Source organism: Anabrus simplex, chromosome 1 (assembly GCF_040414725.1).
Source record: "Anabrus simplex isolate iqAnaSimp1 chromosome 1, ASM4041472v1, whole genome shotgun sequence".
NCBI classification, from domain to species: domain Eukaryota; kingdom Metazoa; phylum Arthropoda; class Insecta; order Orthoptera; family Tettigoniidae; genus Anabrus; species Anabrus simplex.
Genome location: NC_090265.1, coordinates 1,458,742,980 through 1,458,765,743, shown reverse-complemented (window position 1 = coordinate 1,458,765,743; position 22,764 = coordinate 1,458,742,980). Strand labels below are relative to the sequence as shown.

The 22,764-nt window shown below is 38.2% G+C and overlaps 1 protein-coding gene across 4 annotated transcripts in view; it reads left to right on the top strand.

Moving 5' to 3' along the window:
- Positions 1–22,764, top strand: part of LOC136858420 (importin-11) — a 403,457-nt gene that overhangs the window by 310,029 nt on the left and 70,664 nt on the right. For all 4 annotated transcript variants that reach the window (XM_067137950.2, XM_067137948.2, XM_067137949.2 and 1 more), the window contains exon 14: positions 3,544–3,623. In XM_067137950.2, the coding sequence (XP_066994051.1) occupies positions 3,544–3,623 (80 nt within the window). The remainder of the gene's footprint in view (positions 1–3,543; positions 3,624–22,764) is intronic.

Genomic DNA, 22,764 nt, shown 5'->3' with positions numbered 1-22,764 from the left:
TCATTGAAAGTTTGCAGTGTTGTGAAAGTCACTATTGCCACGGAAAGTCACCGGTCAGACAGTATCTACCCGGAAATTTAAGCGTCGCTAAGCTTTACAAAATGTATAACAACAAATCGCCTGAAAACTCAGGGTGAAGCGGTGGTTCTTCCATGAAATTTTTACGTGTTGCTACAACATAGGATTCGGGACACCAGTTACTGATGCTTGCTCAAAGTGCATAGAGCTCAAGGAGAAAATTAAACTTGAAAGTTCGAACGTAATCTTGGAACTTAGAGTACACAAACTAAGGGCTGCAGCTTTTTTGAAAAAGCTCCAAGAAGAAAGGAACAGTATGGCAAAATTTTCATTTGACTGCCAAAAGAATCTTGTGAATCCAAAAGTTCCAGATCAAATTGCCTATTACAGTCGTCAATTGTACACCTATAATTTTACCATTGCGAGGGGTACCTCACATGCCAAGTTGACAAAGGAGAATGTTTTTATATACACATGGATGGAGCATGAATTCAAGAAGGGGTCTAATGAAATGTCATCTGCAGTTTACCATCGGTTATCACAAACTGATTTGTCAAACTTCAGAACTATACGACTTTGTGTGGATGGCTGCGGAGGACAGAACTGCAATTCTACAATGATTGCAGTTTGCTCATATTTCTTGACACACACAGCTCCGCCTAATTTAGAAAGTGTTGAATTGGTCTTTCCTATGACAGGCCACTCATTTCTGCCCTCTGACAGGGTATTTGCTCAAGTCGAGAGAGAGATATGCAGAAATGCCCTATAATCTGTAATCCAGCAGAATATGAAGACATCTTTAGCAAACATGCTGAAGTCTTCAAGTTTGGCAGAGACTGCTCGGTGAACAATTGGAAAATGGTTGCTGAAAATATGATAAAAAACCCTGCATCTTGGCACTTTAAATTTTCTTCAATAAAACGATTTGTTATTAGCAAAGACTCACTGGAAAATGTCACCCTTAGGGGAGAACCTCATTACAACTCAGACATCAGTTTAGGAAAATCGGTAATGAAAAAGGGAAAATGCCTGCGAGATATGCTAATGCCACCTGAATTATTGCCAGGAGTAAACTTGAAACCCGCCAAAGTAAAGGAAGTAAAAAGTTTGCTTGAAAAGCATTTTGGAATGGATTGGGAAAGGAATGAGTTGCTTTCTTTTTATAAGAATCTGTTCACCTCAGTTTCTGTAGATGAAAACAATCTTGTTGAAGAAACAGAAGTTCTTTGTGATGGATCTCAAGAGGAGGGAACAGATTTGAGAGTTTAACAACAAAGTGATGTTTTATTGTTCAAGTTACTTCTATTGTGAGTGCAGTGTAGCCTATAAAGGACGAATTCTCTCCAAATACTATGGATAGGATGTAAATATGATAAAGCACACTGCTGTGTTTAATTTATTAGTTAATATCATTATACTGGTAGCAAAAAAGTGTATTAGTGTACCGGTGAGTTTTATTACAACATTATGTTCTCAATTCTTTCATTTTTCTTATTTTAAAATAAGTTGTGTGAGGTAATATATTTTGATTTTTTTGGATGCTCCAAAACTTGTCTTATCCAAAATACAAATGTAATTTATTGACGTTCTACTAATTATATTTATAATTCTTCAGTAAGACGACCCTATGACATTGGACTTAAATGCGTCATAATACATTTAAACAGGTGAGACTTATATTACAAAAATTACAGGATTTTCGCTTTTCCTGAAAAATCACTTATGGTGGATAAGACGAGTTTTGGAACGGACTGCCTCATTTGTGCTTCTTGAGTTAATTTTTCATTATGTTTTATATTCTGTACATTGTACTTTCGGTGTGGAGCTTTCTGAGTGAATTTTCTCTTTTCTGGAATGATGTCTGGGGTAGATTTTGTGGGTAATGATCAGAATCTAGGTACATTCCATTAAGGACTTCAAGGTTCATGATTTCTACTGTGTTTAGATGGGAGATCATCTCATGGTCTATTCGTTATTCACTTAGTAATAGATTAGGTGACATCCAAGTTTCGGTTTGCGAGGGTTTTTTCTTGAAAAATGTTGATATGAAAAATATGTCAGGGTTTCTGCAGATCTCAGCAAGTCACATACCATTCCAGTTGGTCTGTTTATGTCCAGACCATTTGCCTACCCAGTATTTATATTTCTCTTCTTTGCCAATTTGCACACTAAAGTCATCTATGAGGTTTTTGACATGATTTGTCGGGATTTTTGGAGAATATTGTCTAATTGGCTCTAATTTAATTTAATTTAATTTAATACTTTATTAACGGTAATACCATTTTACATAATAGTAGAGAAGAATAAACAAAACAAAACACACTGAAAAGAAAGTTCAATGGAGTATAAGTAGAAAAATATGTACAGATATATACACTGGTTATATCACAAGTAATCACAGGAAAGTAATACTCAATTTTGGAGATTATATAATAATTTATTGCAGCCAATGGCCATACACACAATAATACACAATGATTAGGTTACATAGGTAATAAAATTCCATAGGTAACAATGTACACAGTCAGATAGTCATTGTCAGGTACTCACTAGCAGTCATAGTGGGGATCGACATCTGTTCCGTTTGTGGGACCTCTTATAAAACTCCTTTGGAGCTCCTTGAGGTTAAATCCTCTCTTGGTTCGCGTAGCATTACACATAGCGCGGGTCACTGTCACTGTTTACATGTTCAGCAAGTTGACCCACTCGTATGCCTGGATAGCAGTACGCAATTCCCTCTTCCACTTCGGGTCCAACATTTCTTATCGATCCCCCACTATTACTGTACGGGCTTGTTTACGTACCAGTCACCGACGGGATTTTTTTTGTCTTTTCGACACTGGAGCTGAGTCATGTTCTCTGATTGCCTCATGATCATTACATTCTAATGCTTGAAAACTGTTTTGTGTCACTATAATACTATTTACAGAATCTTTAAATGCAACATGTTTCCGGTTAGGCCTAACATTTTTCGACTTAACCTCTTTAAAATCATTTTCGTATTGTCTCGTCATTTCAACATTATTTTGTTTAAAGTTCTTCAATTCCAGCAGAGCATTTTCTAGATCTGTTGATAACATTTTAATTATTTCATCTTTGGATGAGAGTTCAAGTTCCAGATCTCTTATTCTGAACCTTAAATGCGAAGAGTCCAAAGTGAAGTTATCGGAAACGAGATCGTCTACCGGATCCGACACTTCGCTACCAAACGTATTCTTAAATACGCACTCATAAGAAGCATTAAGACTATTAAGACTAGCATTACTTCCGTGAATAGATCTATTGCACTTCATACACATATTATTACCAAACATATCACCACTCGGAGAAAAAACTAAATCACTGTTTACCGCCATGTTGCTGAGAATGAGAATTGCTTTTTCTGCGTCATTCCTCTTGTTAATGTTAGTTGGTGCATGTCCATTGATTAGGGTGTAAATTTTGTCTGCTAATTTTATTGCCATGGTAGATAAAAAATTTATTGTTAATAGTTAATTTTTAATTTTTTTTTTTTTTTTTTTTCAGAATTCAGTTTTGAGAATCTTCGAACTTGTTTCTACATTATACAGGCCAATATACTGTTAGCTCCAGAGGAATTTTTGAAGGTAAGTAATTTTCATGACTTAATTATTAAAAATATAATAATAATAATAATAATAATAATAATAATAATAATAATAATAATAATAATAATATGTTTTATTTATTCTGGCAAAGTTACGGATGTACTCCATTTCTTACACTTAACCAGTCTTAACCTAGAACACTGTTAATAATAGACATGATATAGGCTTTTGAGCTTATGCCATGTCAAGAAAATATGGCATAAGCCCAAAAGCCTACATCATGTCTAAGTATGGGCCGTGAAAGCATCAATGGCAGCTGTTGTTAATAACTACTGATGACAATAATATGTCAATATTAACAATAATAATAGTAATAGTATTAATAAAAGCAATCACACTTTTTATCGTCTATGTAATATACGTCATACGTAGAGTACATTAAAAACATATCAATAATGAGTAGTGCAGGTTCTACTTAAGAGAAAGTTTAGAAAATATATACCTTTCTACAGTACATCGAAATATCGCCTTCAATTGAGAGGTGAAGAGAAGGATTAGTAAGAAGATGAAGAGGAAGAAGAAGATCTGTGAAAGGAAGAGGGAAATAATGATGAAGAGGTGATAGGAGGCAGTGTTTTCAAGTCAAAACTTGATGGTTCATGCATGTTTACCTAGTTTTCGACACAGGCATGTTAAAAGCTGAGCTGCTGGACATGCTTCTGACGTCCACTGGTAAGAGATTCAATCGTCGGGCTGTGGTAACAGTGAATGATTTTGTGTAGATTGCTGTTCTGTGTACAGGAAGGAATAAACACATGGTGGTGCAGGATTGGGTATTTTTGTTATAGTCTGTGGAGAGGAGCTTGAAGCGATCACAGAGATAGGCTGGTTGGGTAGTTTTAAGAATATTATGCAAAAAGCAAAGAGTATGAAGTGTGCGTCGTTCTTGCAGGCAAAGCCACCCGAGCCGTGTGTGAGAATGTGTGTGACATGGTCAGCGTAACGAAGTCCACAGATAAATCTTACACAAGCATTCTGAGCACACTGTAATTTCCTTCCCCAGTCTACTCCTAGGTTGTTGTAAACTATCGCAATAATCAAAATGAGGTGATGCGAATGATTCAACAAGAATTTTCTTTAGTTTAAAAGGGAAAGAGAATTTGATTTTACTGAGACAGTGAAGCGTTCCATACATTTTTCTACACACAGATATAGTTTGGGCAGACCAGGACAGATGTTTGTCAAATATTATATTAAGATTTCTTACATTTTGGCTATACTTATGGGAGTACGACTTATGGACAACTGTGGTAATGCTGTTTGATTGAGGTTGCAAAGTAATTTAGGGTAACCAATAATTATTGCCTGGGATTTTGATGGGTTTATTTAATCCGTGGTTTTTGGCCCATAAGTTGTCATCAGGTCTTCATTCAGGTGAAGTGTTTCTGAGTGTAGGTTTTCAATTTTGTTGTGTATATATATCTGCAAGTCATTTGTGTGTAAGTGATATTTACAGTGTTTTTATCCGGAAGCTATGCCATTTATATACAAAGAGTCAAATAAGGGGCCCAGTACAGATGCTTGTTGTATTCCTACGTCAACCGTACGCCAGTTTGAATATTTATTGTTGTTATTAAGTACACACTGCCGGCGACCGGTGAGATAGGAACTGATCCACTGGAGTGCACTCATGAAGAAATTCAAACTATTTAATTTGGTAATGTCTCTGTCAACAGTGTCGAAAGCTTTACCAAAGTCCAATAGCACGTGTACTGTCAGTTGTTTGTTGTCCTAGCTTGCCTTATGTCATCAGTCACATTTTTTAATGCATTGCAGTTGCTGTGTCTCGGTCTAAAGTCAGGCTGGTAGATATCGAGGAGATTGTGTTGAATAAGATAGTTGGTAATCTGCTTGTGAACTATGAATTCTAAAGCTTTTGACAATATGCATAAGATGCTAATTGGTCGATAGTCACCGACATCCACTGACAGTCTTATTTTCGGGAGCGGGCGAACTATGGCCATTTTCCATATTTCCGGGTAAGTCCTCTGTTGCAGTGAATAATTAAAGATATTCACCAACGGATAATTGATGTGGTGGAAAATTTTCATGAGCATTTCGTGGCCTATATTATTCTTGCCAGCCTTGGTCTTGATGCATTTTATTGAGTCAATCACTTCTTGCGGTGCGACGTGACTGAAGTAAAATCTCTGTGTGGAGATGGTGTATTATCATATATATTAATTCTTTTCTCTTTCACGACCGGCTTAATTCCCATTGGTGAGATGAAATGGTCGTTTAATTCATCTACGTGAACGTTTAGTTCACTAATATATAGATATTACAAGATGAAACGTGTAAATAAAAATATAAAAAAATAAAAAAACGTTTAGTTCGTTAGATTTCTGGTTATTGATGCCAAAATATTTCATAGATTTCCACATCGTCACAGGGCATATGTCAGGTCTACTCAAGTTATGGGTGTAACGTAGTCTAGCGCTTCGAATTTTAGAGGTTGTTTTATTACACAGTACTTTACAAGCCTGGTGGTTCTCTTCTGTTGGGTGGTGTTTGTATCGTCTATGAGCAGTGTCTAGTTTAGCCATTAAGTGGCAAATTTCATAATTTATCCACGGTTTAGTAGCACTGGGACCGGGCGAGTTGGCCGTGCGCGTAGAGGCGCGCGGCTGTGAGCTTGCATTCGGGAGATAGTAGGTTCGAATCCCACTATCGGCAGCCCTGAAAATGGTTTTCCGTGGTTTCCCATTTTCACACCAGGCAAATGCTGGGGCTGTACCTTCATTAAGGCCACGGCCGCTTCCTTCCAACTCCTAGGCCTTTCCTGTCCTATCGTCGCCATAAGACCTATCTGTGTCGGTGCGACGTAAAGCCCCTAGCAAAAAAAAAAAAGTAGCACTGAAACCTTTTCCTGTACACACTGGGGCGTGCCAATTGTAGAGTTGCGTTACTAGGTTATTAAATGTTGAAACCATTTCCTCTACATTATTGGCATGATCTAGGATCTAGGTAGCAGGTAGGGTCCCTCTTCGGAGGCAGCCCTACCCAGGGAGTGGCGCCTCTGCCTATGCGAGTCCCGGAGCACACTGACCCGGTGTAACATCTGGTATGGGTCCCAGCTCAGGGTTATAAGTGAAGACCTCAACGGCATCTACAGCGGAGAAGGTGGACTTCGGTACGGTGGAGAAGATGGAAGGGGCAAACCCGTAGCGCCTGTACTCCAGAGGAGCAGCTACGAAAGGCGTCTGTCTCCATGTTAGGGGCGGCCTAATTTTGAACCTGGCAGTAGGTATAAAATGCCTTTGGGTGTGGCGAGCCCATCGTAACAATAGCCTATATGGACAAATCAGATATGGTGCCTCGGAGAAGGTTAGGGCATCCCCTGCTAAAAGCGACGCACAGCTCGTCAGGTGTTGGGGGAACTGTGATAAATGGGCAACCGCCACCAAACTACATCAAGATTGCAACAATAAATGTACTGACACTGACAGGAAAGACAGAAGAACTGGTTGACTTCATGATAGAAAAAGATATAGCCATACTTGGACTGTGCAGGACCAAGAAGAGGGGTACAGGGGAGATTCCTCTGAGAGAAGGATACAGACTGTATTACAGCGGAGGACCTGAAGCAAAAAATGGAGTGGCCATCATACTTAGAAAAGAAATCCAAGAATATGTGGAATATACAAAATACGTCAGCGATAGGATGATGATGATGATGATGATGATGATGAGACTCCAGTTTGAAAATGGCGTGAAAGACCTATTTCAGTTGCATGCCCCACAAACTGGTTGCATAGAGGAACATCTAGAGGACTTCTTAGAGAAAGTAGAGAGACAGATAGAAGATAAGGAAGTGCTATTGATGGAAGATCTAAATGCACAAGTTGGAATGGAAAGACAAGGAAAGGAAGATGTTGTAGGGCCCTTTGGATATGCAAATGTAAATCCAGAAGGCGAGTTGTTGGTGGATTTTTGCATGAGGAATCAAATGATTATTGGAAACATCTGGTTTAGGAAGAAGAACAGTCAGAAGATTACAAGGTATGGTTAGGGAGACAGACGAACAAAGACCATGATTGATTATATAATCATAGAGAAAGAACACTGGAAGAACCTTTTAGATGTAACAGCCATGCCTGAAGAAGCCTTTGGTGGAGATCATAGACTTGTGATAGGAAAATTGAAAGTCAGAAAGATTGAAAAACCCCCATTAAGAAGAGAGAAAAGAATTAAAGTATGGAAGTTGAAGGAGAAAAGCATACAAGAAGAATTTCGAAGGGAAATAATACCCTTGGTACCCAGGACGGAAGTGGGGAATGTTAAAGATGAATGGAAAAGATTTAAGGAAGCACTGGTTGGATGTGCAGAAAAGGTATGTGGTAGAACATCAGGAAATGTGAAAGACAAAGAGACACACTGGTGGAATGATAAAGTAAAGATTAAAGTGAAGGAAAAGAAAATAGCATGGAAAGCATGGAAAACATCTAAGACTGAAGAAAGTAGAAGAAAATATGTGGAGGCAAAGAATTTGGCCAAGAAAGTAGTGGAGGAAGAAAAGAGGAAAAGCTGGGCCTTATTCACACAGAAATTGAGAGATGATATGCAGGGCAGCAAGAAATTACTGTATGGTATCTTAAGAAACAAGAAGAGAGATCAAATAAACACCAGATTTGTGAAGGACGAAGGTGGCATAATATTAACAAAGCCAGAAGAAATAAGAAATAGATGGAGAGAATATTTTCAGAAGCTGCTGAACATAAGAACTGATGAGTCATTCAATGGACGACCAGGAAAGGTAATTAGTTGATGAAGAAATGGATAAAGAAATTACAATGAATGAAATTGAAATGGCAGTAAGAAAGATGAAGAATGGAAAAACTGCTGGAATAGATGAAACTTCAGTGAAGATAAGAACAGCTGGAGCTGTAGGCCTGCAGTGGACATAGCGGGTTCTCAGGAATGTCTGGGAGAATAAGGAGGTCCCTGAGGATTGGCAAAAAGGAATAATCATCCCAATTTTCAAGAAAGGTGATAAGAAAGTTTTGAAGAACTACAGGGGAATTACTCTAATACCCCATGTTGCTAAGATAATGGAAAGGATACTGGAAAGTAGAATAAGGTTGATGGTTGAGAAGCAGATACAGGAAAATCAGTTTGGATTCAGAAGTGGAAGGTCAACAATAGAGCCCATTTTCATTATGAGACAACTAATGGAAAAGCATTGGGAGTACGGGAATGATATGGTGATGACATTCATTGATATTGAAAAGGCATATGACAGTGTCCCTAGGACAAAAGTTTGGGACAGTCTGATGCAAAAAGGAATTGGACAGGGATTAATAAAAATGATCATGGCATTATATAAGGAATGTTGTAGTTGCGTGCAAACACAAGTTGGCAGGACAGGTTGGTTCAAAATAACTAGTGGGCTGAGACAGGGAAGTGTTCTATCACCAATCCTGTTTACAATAGTAATGGATGACATCATGAGAACAACAAAAGCAGCATATGGAGGAAGAGAAATGAACATGATGTTGTTTGTAGATGATCTTGTGATTTGGGGAGAAGATGACAGGAAGATTCAAGAACAGTTGAATATGGTGAATGGGAAGATCGAAGAATGTGGATTGAAAATAAGTGTAGAAAAGAGTAAAACTCTTGTTATGACTAGAGGGGAGAAAGAAGGGAAAGGTCAGATTAGACTTGCAGACAAGCCCCTGGAAGTAGTGGAAACGTTTAAATACCTGGGGAGTGAATTAATGGAGAATGCTCGACTGGATGCTGAGATTAGTAAAAGGATTCATGCTGGAAGTTGTTTCTATCATAGTGTAAGAAACATGTTATGGGACAAAGATGTGCCAACGGAAGCAAAGGATACTATGTACAAGATGTATTACATACCCATAACAACTTACGGAGCAGAAACTTGGACAGTGACAAAGAAGGATGAGAGTCGAATACAGGCAGCCGAAATGAAGTTCTTGAGGAGTATGATACAGAAGAGTAGAAGAGACAAAATAAGGAATGAGAAAATCCGGGAAGAAATTGGAGTAGAAAAAATGAATGATAGAACAGAGAAGAGCCGACTGAGATGGTTTGGGCACATAAAGCGAATGAGTGACGAAAGAATGCCAAAAAAAAAAGTGATGGAAATGCAAATCCAAGGAAGGAGAGGCCGTGGACGACCACGATTGAGATGGAAGGATACAATCCAATGCAGTATTATAGAAAGAAACCTGGACTAGGACACAGTGTTGGAGGAGGAATGGTGGAAAGACCGAAGAAAGTGGAGAGGAACCATATTTGCCCCTACCCGGTTACAGCTGGATAAAGGGAAATGATGATGATATTGGCGTGATTTATCTCCATCCACAGCATGGAAAGAGCATCTTCTAATTTTTTTTTTTGCTAGGGGCTGTACGTCGCACCGACTCATAGGTCTTATTGCGACGATGGGATAGGAAAGGCCTCGGAGTTGGAAGGAAGCGGCCGTGGCCCTAATTAAGGTACAGCCTGGTGTGAAAATGGGAAACCACGGAAAACAATCTTCAGGGCTGCCGATAGTGGGATTCGAACCTACTATCTCCCGGATGCAAGCTCACAGCCGCGCGCCTCTACGTGCACGGCCAACTCGCCCGCTCATCTTCTAATTTATCTGCGTCAATTCATCTGAGGTCCCTGAATGATAATATTTTCGTCTTTGGTTTCAGGCTTTGTAATTGGTAGGACAGGTAGATTATATCCCAGAGCCAGTGTTTGTCCATGTTGCAGAACTTTCGCTGAATTGTTTGTTATTATTAGATCGAGTAGTGTGTGACTGCAATCAGTGTGGTGGGTTGCTCTGAGGGGTAAAAATGTCATGTTACACGCTTCGAAAATATTACGAAACTGTCAAGTTGAAGCTGCAGTACTGTATAACGAATTTGTGTTGAAGTTTCCATTATAATAATGTGTTCATAGTCTGGCAGAAAAGGGAGAAAAGAAAGTACAAAGGAGACTGGACATTTGGAATGAAAATCTGAAGGAGTTTGGAATGGTAATTAGTAAAAAGAAAACTGTAGTCATGCACTGTCGAAAAGAGAAAAAGAGAAGCCAAGTGAACATAGATGGAAAACGGTTAGAGAATGTCGAAAAGAGAAAAAGAGAAGCCAAGTGAACATAGATGAAAAATGGTTAGAGAATGTAGAACAGTTTTACATATCTGGGTAGTATTGTTAATGGAAGAAATGAAATCAACCCTGAAATTAATAACAGGCTAAGTAAAAGAACAACATTTTATCATCAAGTCAGAGAGCTTTTGTGGGATAACAAAGTACCCAAGAGAACGAAATTAACTTTATATAAACAGTATTTCATACCAATTGTAACATACGGACTAGAAACACTGGTAAATAATAAGAGACAAGACAGTAAGATCCAAGCAGTAGAAATGAAATTTTTAAGAACATCGGTTAAAAAGACAAGAAGAGATAGAATTCAAAATATTAAAATCAGATAAGAGTTAAACATAGAACCATTAGTACAGAAGATACAGAAAGCAAGACTGAGATGGTTCGGACATGTAAAAAAAATGGGAAAGGAACGGGTAGCAAGAAGGGTATTGGATAGAAAAGTTAAGGGAAAGAGACCGGTTGGAAGACGGAGAAGAAGGTAGATGGATCAGATTTGGACAGGCATTAGAGAAGCTGGATTGGATGTGGCAGAACTAATGGGGAATAAAAAGTGGAAGGACAGAAAGGGGTGAAGGAGGCTTGTTAACCACACCCAGGCGATTGGAGTGGGACATTGATGATGATGATGATGATGATGATGATGATGAGTCTGGCAGAAGGTTTAGTATTTCAGTCTCAAGGCCGGTCAAATATCCTACTTTTGGAGGCTTGTAAACCACTCCTAGCAAGCATTTTGCTCTAAACTGCGTTACCTCTACAAACAAAAACTCTGGTTTACGTTCATACTGTGAAGGTGAATTGCTAATTACTTGAGGGTTGAGGTCTCTGGCAACATAAGCAGCCACCCCCCACACCACCTTTACCCTCGCGGTCATTTCGTAGAAGGACATACTCGTCCATGTCAACAACTGAGCTGGGGCATTTGCTGGAAGTGGCGTGAAGAAAACAGCATTCATCCATGCGCGTTTGGGATAGCAAAGACTGCACATTACAGTGACAAACATTAAGAGCTCTTGGTAATTGTTTCACGGTTTCCTTCAAGATAGTAGCGGCTGAAAGAGGACCTGGGTTTGCTCTAGCAGCTATGTGTGTGAAGGGAGTGGTTAACGGAACAGGGGAGGTAAGGGGATGGAATTAAAGGAATGCGCTTAGGCCTGCTGTCGTCAGAAGCATGTCCTTGTGTTAAAAGGTATGCCAACTACGGAAGAGAAAATTAAAACTAAAACAGAACTAATGAGAGGACTACCGTTAAATACAGTTCAAGTAATAGTGGTTGGATTGTTGGATGCACTTGTGAATGGTCAGCTGTTGAGAGTGCTCTTACATTATTGTAGTGATAAAGTAGTTAAAACCTATTGAAATTGCTTAATTTTTTGTGTGTGTGATCCATTTAGTGCTATTTATACATTAGTGTTTAGTACTTTTTGGTAGAAATTGAGAGTAGTGATATTTATTTGAATTTTATATCAAGTAGTTCAGTTGTTGTTCAGTAGATTACAGTTTCTAGGTTAAATAGACTAGCTAGGTGTACCTTGTTTCGAATTTAGGTTTTAGGAAGTACTTTAGGTAATGATATTAAGTTTTAATTTTTAAAAATAAATGTTTTCAAATATCTGTAGGTTCGTTGGTATAATACTTACCAAGGCAGATTATCATAAGCAGATGTAACTTCTGCAACTTTTCCGGTACAGTATCGGTATTCTGTATGGATATCCATTCAAACTATCTTGAAGGTAATAATTCATTAAATTAAATAACACGATATGCCTGTAAACTTCTATTTAATAAGAAGTTAAAGAGAATACACGGTATGTTACTGGATAATTACGGTACTCAACAGTCTTTGGATTGTTGATGATTGTTGCTGCATTCCGACGAGATCAAAGAGTACATGCACATAGTAGTTGTGTAAACAAATACAAAAATCAGCTGATTACTTTATTCTGGTAATTTGTAGTCTCTGTTCCCAGCATACTTTGTACTTTGTACCTTCGTTTATTCATCGAGTAAAAGTTTTTTTGCTATTTGTTTAACGTCGCACCAACACATCGAAGGTTTTCGGCGACGGAAGGGTGGGAGATTGGGAAGGTAGCGGCCGTGGCCGTCGTTAAGGTACAGACTCAGCATTTGCCGGGTGTGAAAATGGGAAACCACGGAAAACCATCTTCAGGGCTGCCGACAGTGGGGTTCGAACTCACTATCTCCCGAATGCAAGCTCACAGCTGCATGACCCTAACCGCACGGCCACTTGCTCGGAGTGAAAGTTAATAATCAAATTCATATATCCCAATAATATTGCAGTTCAAGCCCCCAGCGTAGTTTTGACAGAAATTATTATAGACAGCCTCTTATTTTTCAGCATTTAAGGACACTTTTTTTCTCTATCCTGCGTAGTAGGGAAAATAATAATAATTCTCCAGTGGTAAAAATCATATAACCACATTTCAGTTGAGAATTGTAGTGTAGATACGGTATATTTAGATAGTACAGTATCTTGCCTGCTGTATTCGTGTGTATCTTTCGTGTGTATCTATTAGAGCAATAGTACTAATAATAATCTGTCTAAGCATTTAGCTTTGTTGGTATTCCTTGAGTAGTTCTTGCAAATTTTAAACTTGCAATTTTCATTTCTGTTTGTGCTTAGTAGTAACATAAGTTATTGTAATTAGGATACACCTGAATGTAGTTTAAAATTATTGTAATGTACTGTACAGTAGTATTCGAGTAATATCTGAGTAGAAATTTGGGTGCTTATTATATTATTGAAATATATTTGTGTAGTATCCGTAGAAATTCTCTTACTAGAATTCTGTAATTGTAATTAGGATAGGCTTAACTGCAGTTTACAGTTATATAATTTGTGTATTCCTTTCAGTATTCAGTAAGTAACGGCAGTTTTTATCCTGTTGTGGTGTTGTAGGATAAAAATAGAGTACGGCTAAGTAGTATTGTATTGTAGTGGTATATTAATTACCTTATTGTCCTGTGATCTTTGTGTGCTATCCTAAACTATATTTCTGTCCTTTTATTTTTTTACACGTAATAAGTTATTTTATTTTTCCTTATCTTTTCATTTTTCCATAAATAATGTCTAGGGAGTGCAAGTGTAGGAACTGTAGGTGTGGCGAGGCATTGAGGAGTATGAGGGAGGAGTTTGAGAGTTTGAGGAAAATAATAAGGATTCTCTCAGAAGACAGGAAGGAAGGTAGGCCTCCCTCAAACAATATACAGGATACAGTCAGTGTGAAAGAGTAATGGGAAGGAAAGGGGGAAATCCTAGAAGACAGGTGATCTAATGTTCTAAGGGAAAGGAGATTGCATGCTAAGGGCTCTATTCAGGATCAGAATTCAGGACAGGAGTCTGTGAAAAATATACAGTTCACTGCAGGGAGAATAACAGACAAAAGATGAGGAACAGGGAACTGTTGTTGAGATGTGTGGAAGTAGGAGGAAGGGAAAAGGTACGAAAGGGAAATGTAGAGTAGAGGATAGGAAAAGACAGGTGAAACAGGGTCATGGGATGGAGAAAAGGGAGGAGGAAGTAGCTTGTGCAGCTGTCAGGAGAGATAGGGCTGACCAGGATAGGAGGGGATCAAATGTAGTGGGTAGGGTTGAGGCTCTGGTCGTGGGGAATTCGATTGTAAGACGTGGGGAAAGTGTGTGGAGGAAAGGGAACCAGGGTAGAGGAATTCAGGAATTAGGTTGAGGCAGATGTTGAGGAAAGTAGAAAAGAAGGAGGAGGGGAAGAAGGTGGTAGTGTTTCACGTTGGTACCAACAACATAAGGCAAGCTGGTATATATACCAACATAGTTGCGGATGTGTGGGATCTGGTAAATGCAACACAGGTGAAGTTTAAGGAAGCAGAGATTGTTGTCAGTGGATTACTGTGTAGGAGGGATACTGACTGGAGGGTGATTGGGGATTTAAATGAGACTATGGAGTGGGTATGTGGGAAACTGGGAGTGAGATTTCTAGATCCTAATGGGTGGGTAGAAGATGGGGATCTGTGCTCAGATGGCCTTCACTTAAACCGCAGTAATACGTGTAACTTAAGAAATTTGTTTGGAAGGGTGATAGGGAGGTACATTCAGGGAAACGGGGTAGTCTAGGGAGCAGTGATAAGGTTACAGGGATCTGGAAGTCAAGTAGGGATGACATAAAAATGTTAGTTTGAATTGTAGAAGTATTGTAAAGAAAGGAATAGAATTAATATAATAGGTATATACTTACCAGATATTGTAATAGGAGTTGAATCATGGCTGATAAATGATATAATGGATGCAGAAATTTTCTCACGGAACTGGAATTTGTATCGTAGAGATAGGGTAGGAATGATGGGAGGGAGAGTATTCATTCTGGTGAAAGAAGAATTACTAAGCTACGAAAAAGTTAAAGATGACAAACATGAACTGATAGGTGCAAGGCTCATTTCTAAAGATAATAGGCAACTTGATGTCTTTGGAGTGTACAGACCGGGAAAGGGAAGCGCTGACGCTGATTCAGAATTATTTGATACGCTAATCAGGTATCTGGGAAATGACATGGAAAGGAATGTGATTGTAGCGGGAGATCTCAATTTACCAAATCTCAATTGGGAAGGTAATGCAAATTACAGGAAGCATGAACAACAAATGGCAAATAAGCTAATATGGGAAGGACAGCTGATTCAGAAAGTGATGGAACCAACTAGAGGGGAAAATATCCTGGACGTGGTGCTGATCAAACCATATGAGCTCTATGGAGAAACCGAAGTAATAGATGGTATTAGGGTACGAACATGCCGAGTGGATTACTCCTCGCTCAGTGCTCATCACTCCTTTCTCTTCACACAGGAGCTGAGAGATGCAAAACAAACCCATACATTTCAATAGTAGCGTTCATGCCAGCACTTCACTCATCCCTCTTCTCTCCGCTCCTCCCTCAAGAATCAAATCAGTTTGATTTTGGAGCGAGGTGCTTCTTGAGCGCTGTTCTGTGATTGGTTGGTTCAAGGCCACAGCCACCTACTCATAATATTATCGCTAGGAAGCCTGATACGAACTCCGTTTGTATCTTTGTATGGTTCCGTGCTCCGTGAAACATGAGTGATTTAAAAGAGAAACTTATTGAATTGGTTAGGGACAGTACTCCAATATGGGACAAAAGACATAAAAATCATCACAACCGTTATGTGCTGAAGAATTTATGGATTAATATTGGAAAGGAGATGGGCATATCGGGTAAGTTGACATTTAATTTCTTATTGAACAAATTTAATTGATTTAATGCAATAATAAGACCAAATACGCCGGATGCGGTGGTCGAGGCGGGAACGTCACGGACTCGCATTTTGAAGGTCCCGAGGCCCACCCATCTGAGTAAGATTTTTGTTTCGTGCAAAGTTGAATGGCTCGATTATAATCTACTTTCAATGTACCTTAAACTTTCTATGCGTTGCCTGTATGTGTTTGCGGTGTCTTTAGAAGGTGAGCTCTGCGTTCGGCTGATCCCTCACTAGGATAAATCCCTCCACTGCCCATGTCTATTGTGATAACAATAATTTTTCGTCCCCTCCGAGCAGTGGTATGTAAATCCTAAATAGGAGGTTAAACAGTATACAATGAAAGAGAAACACGTCACAAAAATATTTTTAAAATAGCCTTCTAATTTACCAATAGCAATTACAATTAATAGTTTGACTACATGGTGCTAAAAACAAAATTCATCATAAAGGAACAATATAGAAACTGAATGTTTTCAAATGTTCACCAGGTACTGCTTTACTAAGCTAAAATACTCCTTAAATTTTTCTCTGACTTCCCTGGCTTTTTTCGTTGAGGGATTTAATGATCTACCGCGGGCAGGCAGAGCTGTCCTGTCCTCAATAGGAGGAAGATCAGAGATAGACATACTATACCCTTCCTTATCAATTATAGTATTATGTAGAATGCAAATGGCTTTTATTATATCATCACTAAATGATTCACAGGTTTCAATAGTAGTACTAAGAACTCTCCATTTAGAATATATAATACCAAAAGCACATTCAACCGTCTTCCGAGCTCTTGACAGAACCTTGTTAAAGTTATCCTCCTTTTCACTTGAAGTTTTTCCGGAAAACGGTTTCAGAAGGTTTTCTTTTAAGGGATAGGCTTCATCAGCAATGATTACAAACGGGACAGATACATCACTGTTGGGTAATACTGAATCAGGCGGAATATTTAGTTTATTGTTCTCCAACACTTGGCCCAAGGCAGACGCCTTGAAGGTTCCTCCATCACTCTGTTGCCCATAGCCACCTATATCAACTGCAGTAAATCTGTAATGATCGTCTACTAATGCTTGCAGAACGATTGAAAAATAATGTTTGTAATTAAAATACATTGAGCCGGATTGTGCTGGACATTTAATGCGGACATGTTTGCCGTCCAAAGACCCAATGCAATTTGGAAAACCCCACACAGTCTCGAACCTCTCTGCAATCCGCTTGAAGTCTTCCATAGTTGGAGTTTTCAATATGCTCTGGCTGCAAGACAATCCACAGGCACTGGCAAACCTCTCTTACAATCTGGGATACTGTAGAACTTCCCATTCGAAAACTAAATGCCAGGCTCCTGAAACTTGTCCCCGTTGCCAGAAACCTGCAAATGAAATACCTATAAAGTGTTTTACACAACGTCAGTACAAGTATAAATGTATGCCTTTCTTAAGGAGAAATAGTTTCAAAATTATACTTAAGTTTTTAAAAGACAAATAAAACCGATTATATTACACGGCTCTTATTTCTTTTTTTAACATTTGTAGGTAGTCGGTGACTTTGAAGTGACATACATTTATTTTCATTAACAGGTGACTTAGCAAGCAAACAATGGAAACTACTGAGGCAGGAGTTTAGTAGGAAGCTGAGGAAACCAATGAGTGGTGACCCTGGTCCAGAGGAAGCACCACATTCTTGGCCCTATTTTGATAGTTTGCTTTTCCTAAAAGATCAGTTTACTCCACGAGACAGTGAAAGCAATCTAATAACCTCCCTGACACAAGAAGCTGATCATGTAAGTGAAACAGCAAGTCAAAATATTGATGTTGACGATTCTACATATGGGGAAGAGGATTCTTTCAACGAGGAAGTGAACTCACAATCACCATATTCTGAGGCTGTTAGAGACCCTGCGAGCAGCAAAAGTGACCACTGTTCAAAATCCTCAATACCCAATCCGAATATTTCTGAAGAATCAACCACAAGTACCCGTACCAAAACTGGCTACAGGAGAAGAATCAGCCCGCAAATTGCGTTGGGACAATCTTTGTTATCAGTCGAACGAGAGAGACTGGAATTAAGAAAAAGGCAGTCTTCTGTGGACCCCAATGACGATGACATTGGATTTTTCAACTCTATTATGCCATTTGTCAAGAAACTTGATTCACAGAAAAAGATGATATTCAGAATGCAAGTACAAAAATGCCTGTACGACTTGTCATTTTGCCAAAATCAGCCCCCTGAAGCACATTCAAATATTTGTCAATTTGTTCCGCAATCCTTACCAAATATGTTGAACCCATATGCTGCACAGAATGTTCCCTTCCCTGTTCAATCCACCTCACAACAACTACCAGTATCACATCACATGCAACAATCCTACAGTCTTAATAATCCCACATATCTCCCTCCACAATCTCTCAGTGCTCTCCAACACCAGCAGTCTATTCCTAAACAATCTTCTTCAGGTTCTCCAGCTTCCAATATCAGTGACAGTCCAGTTTAAAAGTGAAACTTTAAATGAGTACTTCATAGTGTAATTTTTATTTTATTCTGTGAAATTTCAAATCAAACATGTCAGAAAAACGTCACCTTGTAAGTAGCATGACTTATAAGCAGAATGAATTATGGTACTTTTAATGTGGATTAAATTACTTAGGCCTACCCTTAATCGTTGTATGTTCACTATCTCGTAAGTACCTATAATGCCTTATGATGTTTTTGTGAAATTTTTAATATTTAATTGTGCTTTGTTTTCAATTAAAATTAACACTGTTGTGTAGTCAATACTTTTTTGTTAATATCAATTTAAAAAGGAAGGTATAATTATTACTAATCTTTGAAAACGAAGCTGGTCAAGATAACTGAAACATGTCACTTTTAAAGAAGAAAGTGACAAATAAGTAAATGGATTATGTACCTGTGTTCATAGAAAGTACAGTATCAGTACTAAATTAGTAGGATGCTTGTTTAATATTACCCTTATACTCTACAAATTTCATCTTTTGATAAAGTACGGATTACTTTATTGAAATAGAGAATAACATTACATTACAACCGCTTACCTTATAGTAATAACCAGTTTTTCTTCGATGGAAATAGGGTTGACATGATAGTTGCTGTACTTCCGTGGTTTCATATTGCCTTCAATTCCAATTAGCAAGTACTGAAATGTCTGCATTGACATTCTTAAATATTCGTGGAATTTCTGTCGGTCTTTCTTCACCTCCTGGTATAAATGGTGAAATTCACCGAATTTCTGCCTTCTCTCATTAATTGGATGTGCGCTGTACCTTCTGTCAGAACTTGAAATCAAGTACAATTTGCTTGCTACCGTAAGTTCATCATCACTGCTGCTACTATAATTAATCATTATGCACACAGATAACTACAATCATTTGCATTAAAACAAAATTAAATTTAAAGAACACAACGCGATCTTAACTGGATGGAAAATGTTTCCTCGTTAATGAAGGAAGAGCGAGGGTCCCCCGCTCGGCATGTGCACCTTTGAATGATGAGTGATGAGCGCAGAGCACTGCTATGAGCACTGAGTGAGGAGTAATCCACTCGGCATGTTCGTACCCTTAGTGATCATGAAGCTGCTTTTGTCATAGTTAAAAATAAATCTGATAGAAAGGAAGGTCGTAAAAGTAGACTATCAGGCAGTACCATATGGCTGATAAAGCAGGCATGAGAGTTTTTAAAAAATAACTATGATCGGTGGAAAACGGTAAATTAAAATGTAAACATTATCTGAGATGGGCAAACGCAGTTGTTGAGGAATCTGAAAATAGGTTTGTACCTTTAAAGATGGTAAGGAATGGTAAAGACCCACCTTATTATAATAGAGAAATAAAGAAACTAGGAAGGAGATACAGGTTGAAAGAAATAGAGTTAGAAATGGCTGTGGAAGTAAGGAGAAATTGAAGGAACTTACTAGAAAAATTGAATCTAGCAAAGAAGTATAACATGATGGCAAGTATAATTGGTAGTCAAACAAATTTTAGTGAAAAATGGAAGGGTATCTATAGGTACTTTAAGGCAGAAACAGGTTCCAACAAGGACATTCCAGGAATCATTACTGAACAAGGGGAGTGTGTATGTGAGGATCTTCAAAAGGCAGAAGTATTTAGTCAGCAGTATGTAAAGATTGTTGTTTACAAGGATAATGTCCAGATAGAGGAAGTGACTAATGCTAAAGAAGTATTAAAATTTATGTATGATAACAATGACATTTACAGTAAGATACAAAAATTAAAAACTAGGAAATTGGCTGGAATTGATCAGATTTCTGGGGATATACTAAAGACAATGGGTTGGGATATAGTACCATATCTGAAGTACTTATTTGATTATTGTTTGCATGAAGAGGCTATATCAAATGAATGGAGAGTTGCTATAGTGGCCCCTGTGTATAAAGGAAAGGGTGATAGACATAAAGCTGAAATTACATGCCAGTCAGTTTGACATGCGTTGCATGTAAGTTTGGAAAAACATTCTTTATGATTATATTAGACATGTTTGCAAAATTAATAACAGGTTCAATAGAAGGCAGTTCAGGTTTAGGAAAGGTTATTCCACTGAAGTTCAACTTGTAGGATTCCAGCAAGATACAGCAGATATATTGGATTCAGGAGGTCAAATGGACCATATCGCGATTGACCTGTCTGAAGCATTTGATAGGGTGGATCACGGGAGATCACTGGCAAAAATGAGTGCAATTGGACTAGAGAAAAGAGTGACTGAATGGGTTGCTATATTTCTAGGAAATAGATCTCAGAGAATTAGAAGTAGGCGAAGCTTTATCTGACCCTGTAATAATTAAGAGGTGTATTCCTCAAGGCAGTATTATTGGACCTTTATGTTTTCTTATATATATAAATGATATGTGTAAAGAAGTGGAATCAGAGATGAGGCTTTTTGTAGGTGATGTTATTCTGTATAGACTAATAAATGAGTTACAAGGTTGTGAGGAACTGCTCTATGACCTCGATAATGTTTGAAATGGATAGCAGGCAATGCTATGGTGATAAACGGGGTTAAAAGACAGCTTGTGAGTTTTGCAAATAGGAAAAGTCCTCTAAGTTTTAATTACTGTGTTGATGGAATGAAAGTTCATTATGGGGATCACTGTAAGTACCTAGGTGTTAATACTATATAAAGAAAGATCTTCATTGGGGTAATCACATATATGGGATTGTAAATAAATGGACATAGTTATGAGGGTGTTTAGGGGTTGTAGTAAGGATGTAAAGGAGAGGGCATAAAAGTCTCTTGTAAGACCACAAATAGAGTATCATTTGGTGTATAAGACCCTCATCAGGATTACTTCATTTGAGAACTGGAAAAAGTCTGAAGAAAAGCAGCTCAATTTGTTCTGGGTGATTTCCAACAAAAGAGTAATGTTACAAAAATGTTGCAAAGTTTGGGTTGGGAAGACTTGGGGGAAAGAAGACGAGCTACTTGACTAAATGGTATGATACCAGCTGTAAGTGGAGACATGGCATGGAATGGCATAAGTAGACGAATAAGTTTGAGTGGTGTCTTTAAAAGAAGGAAAGATCACAATCTATATGTATAAAATAAGAGTTGTGTCTGTACATTGCTCAGAATTTAAAAGTATGATATTTCTGTATCATACTGTACCCATCCGGGGCATATCAGGGCAACAATTACATAATGCAGCTTCACAAACAAATATGTAAATGGAATTGCTGGATGAGACCCTTCGGAAATCACTTCCCGGGGCTCGAAGTCCTGTCCTCCCTAATTTCATTGCATCAACGGGTAAAGCTCAGAAGCATACGGGTAATGGAATGCTTGTTAAAGAAAAATGGCCACTACATTAACCCTTAAATAGTCGCTCACGGAGATTTCCTCCGTGTCGATTACATTTTGCACGGTACTGAGCTTCCCAGTTGAACTGTGGCTCTCCCCATTCCTATACCTTTCTCCTTGTTCATTTGGACTCATCCTGTCAGCCTTTTGGCGTGATCATGCATCCTGTGTGCGAGTGTGGGATAATTGTTTTGACGAGTGACATTGCCTGGCCGTTTCCTCCGTGTGTGATTAAGTAAATTAACTTCTATTTTAGTGTGTATTTTTTTTATTTTGGAGGTCGATGACCTTGTCTTTTTCTTCTGAACTTATTTTAGAAAAATATTATTTCATATTTCATATGATGTGATGGTCGTAGGTAATAGCAAGTCTCACGAATTTAATATCATAAGATCATTCGACATAGTTAAGGTCTACAGTATTCTGCTTTTAGATCAAACAAACTGTGTAAAAATAACCTACAAGTACTTAAAAGGGTTTCTTTTAATTATACCGAAGAATACTGCAAACGAACATGCCAAAACAACATCTCAGAGGACGAAAATGATGCGCATTTTTAAACCCGGAGGTTACCTCCATGCTCGACTAGTAACAGAATAATTTTCGCGTGACTAGACAATAACAAAAGTAGGGTTCTCTATAATGTAAGAGGAGAAGATTAATATTATTAAATGAGAAGAGTTTTGTTCCCAATATTTACTAAACATTTTATTAAACTGATAGAACCACACGATAAATACATGAGATAATGTCATATTATTACACACACCAAAAGAAAAATCAATAATAAAGCAATCAAATTTTCTCACGGCACTGGAGTGTGTATCGTAGAGATAGGATAGGAATGGTGGGAGGGGGGGAGTGTTCATTCTGGTGAAAGAAGAATTTGTAAGCTACGAAAAAGTTAAA